The sequence below is a fragment of the Spathaspora passalidarum genome (genome assembly GCF_000223485.1).
Source record: "Spathaspora passalidarum NRRL Y-27907 unplaced genomic scaffold SPAPAscaffold_6, whole genome shotgun sequence".
Classification (NCBI taxonomy): domain Eukaryota; kingdom Fungi; phylum Ascomycota; class Pichiomycetes; order Serinales; family Debaryomycetaceae; genus Spathaspora; species Spathaspora passalidarum.
In genome coordinates, this window is record NW_006767430.1 from 1,174,312 (window position 1) to 1,175,471 (window position 1,160).

At 49.3% G+C, this 1,160-nt stretch overlaps 1 protein-coding gene across 1 annotated transcript; it reads right to left on the reverse strand. All coding sequences in view use genetic code 12, as the record gives it.

Moving 5' to 3' along the window:
• Positions 1–464: 464 nt before the first annotated feature.
• SPAPADRAFT_142768 (uncharacterized protein) lies at positions 465–647 on the reverse strand (the record flags this gene model as incomplete). The annotated part of the gene is made up of 1 exon (XM_007377153.1): positions 465–647. A coding segment is annotated over one exon (183 nt), but the record flags the coding sequence as incomplete, so codon positions are not given.
• Positions 648–1,160: the final 513 nt, after the last annotated feature.

The following is a 1,160-nucleotide window of genomic DNA, read 5'->3' on the forward strand; positions in this document are numbered from 1 at the left end:
GATTTGGAGCCAGCAATTGATCGAAAGATACAATTTCTCAAGGAGAGGTTAGGATGAGAGTAGAACAAGGGTAGTAGAAACATGAGAGCAACAGCATGAGCGTTTCAAGGACACAGTGGTAAGAACAGAGTAGTAACGAGAATATGCAGGCAAGTAAGAGACCGAAATATCAGAGCGGCGAAGGTGGTTAGCAAACACACGCAGATAGGAGTACCCAGATCAGAGAGCCCCAAAGATTAGATACGGAACGGATGTTGTTGGATATTTTGGGCGAAGGCAAATATATTGTTGGGCCGAAGGCGAGAGGCATAGAGAGTAGATTGTAGAGCCGCAGGCGAGAAGCGTAGGAAAACAGATTGTGGGCGGAAGGCTCAAAGCATCAGAAAACGGATTCTAGAGCCGAAGGCTCAAAGCATAGACATTTCATTCTGGAGCCGATGGCGCGAGGTATCAAGAATTAGATTCTAGAGCCGCAGGCGAGAAGCATCGGCAATTCGATACTGTAGCCGCAGGCTAGAAGCATAGGAAACATCAGTGGACACCCCCATACAGGATGTGGGAACACCCCCATACAGGGGTACTCTCTTATGTTGCGGGTAGGATGTTCTGGGGTACTCTCTTATGTTGCGGGTAGGATGTTCTGGGGTACTCTCTTATGTTGCGGGTAGGATGTTCTGGGGTACTCTCTTATGTTGCGGGTAGGATGTTCTGGGGTACTCTCTTATGTTGCGGGTAGGATGTTCTGGGGTACTCTCTTATGTTGCGGGTAGGATGTTCTGGGGTACTCTCTTATGTTGCGGGTAGGATGTTCTGGGGTACTCTCTTATGTTGCGGGTAGGATGTTCTGGGGTACTCTCTTATGTTGCGGGTAGGATGTTCTGGGGTACTCTCTTATGTTGCGGGTAGGATGTTCTGGGGTACTCTCTTATGTTGCGGGTAGGATGTTCTGGGGTACTCTCTTATGTTGCGGGTAGGATGTTCTGGGGTACTCTCTTATGTTGCGGGTAGGATGTTCTGGGGTACTCTCTTATGTTGCGGGTAGGATGTTCTGGGGTACTCTCTTATGTTGCGGGTAGGATGTTCTGGGGTACTCTCTTATGTTGCGGGTAGGATGTTCTGGGGTACTCTCTTATGTGCGGGTGTGGTCCCCGTACCAACTG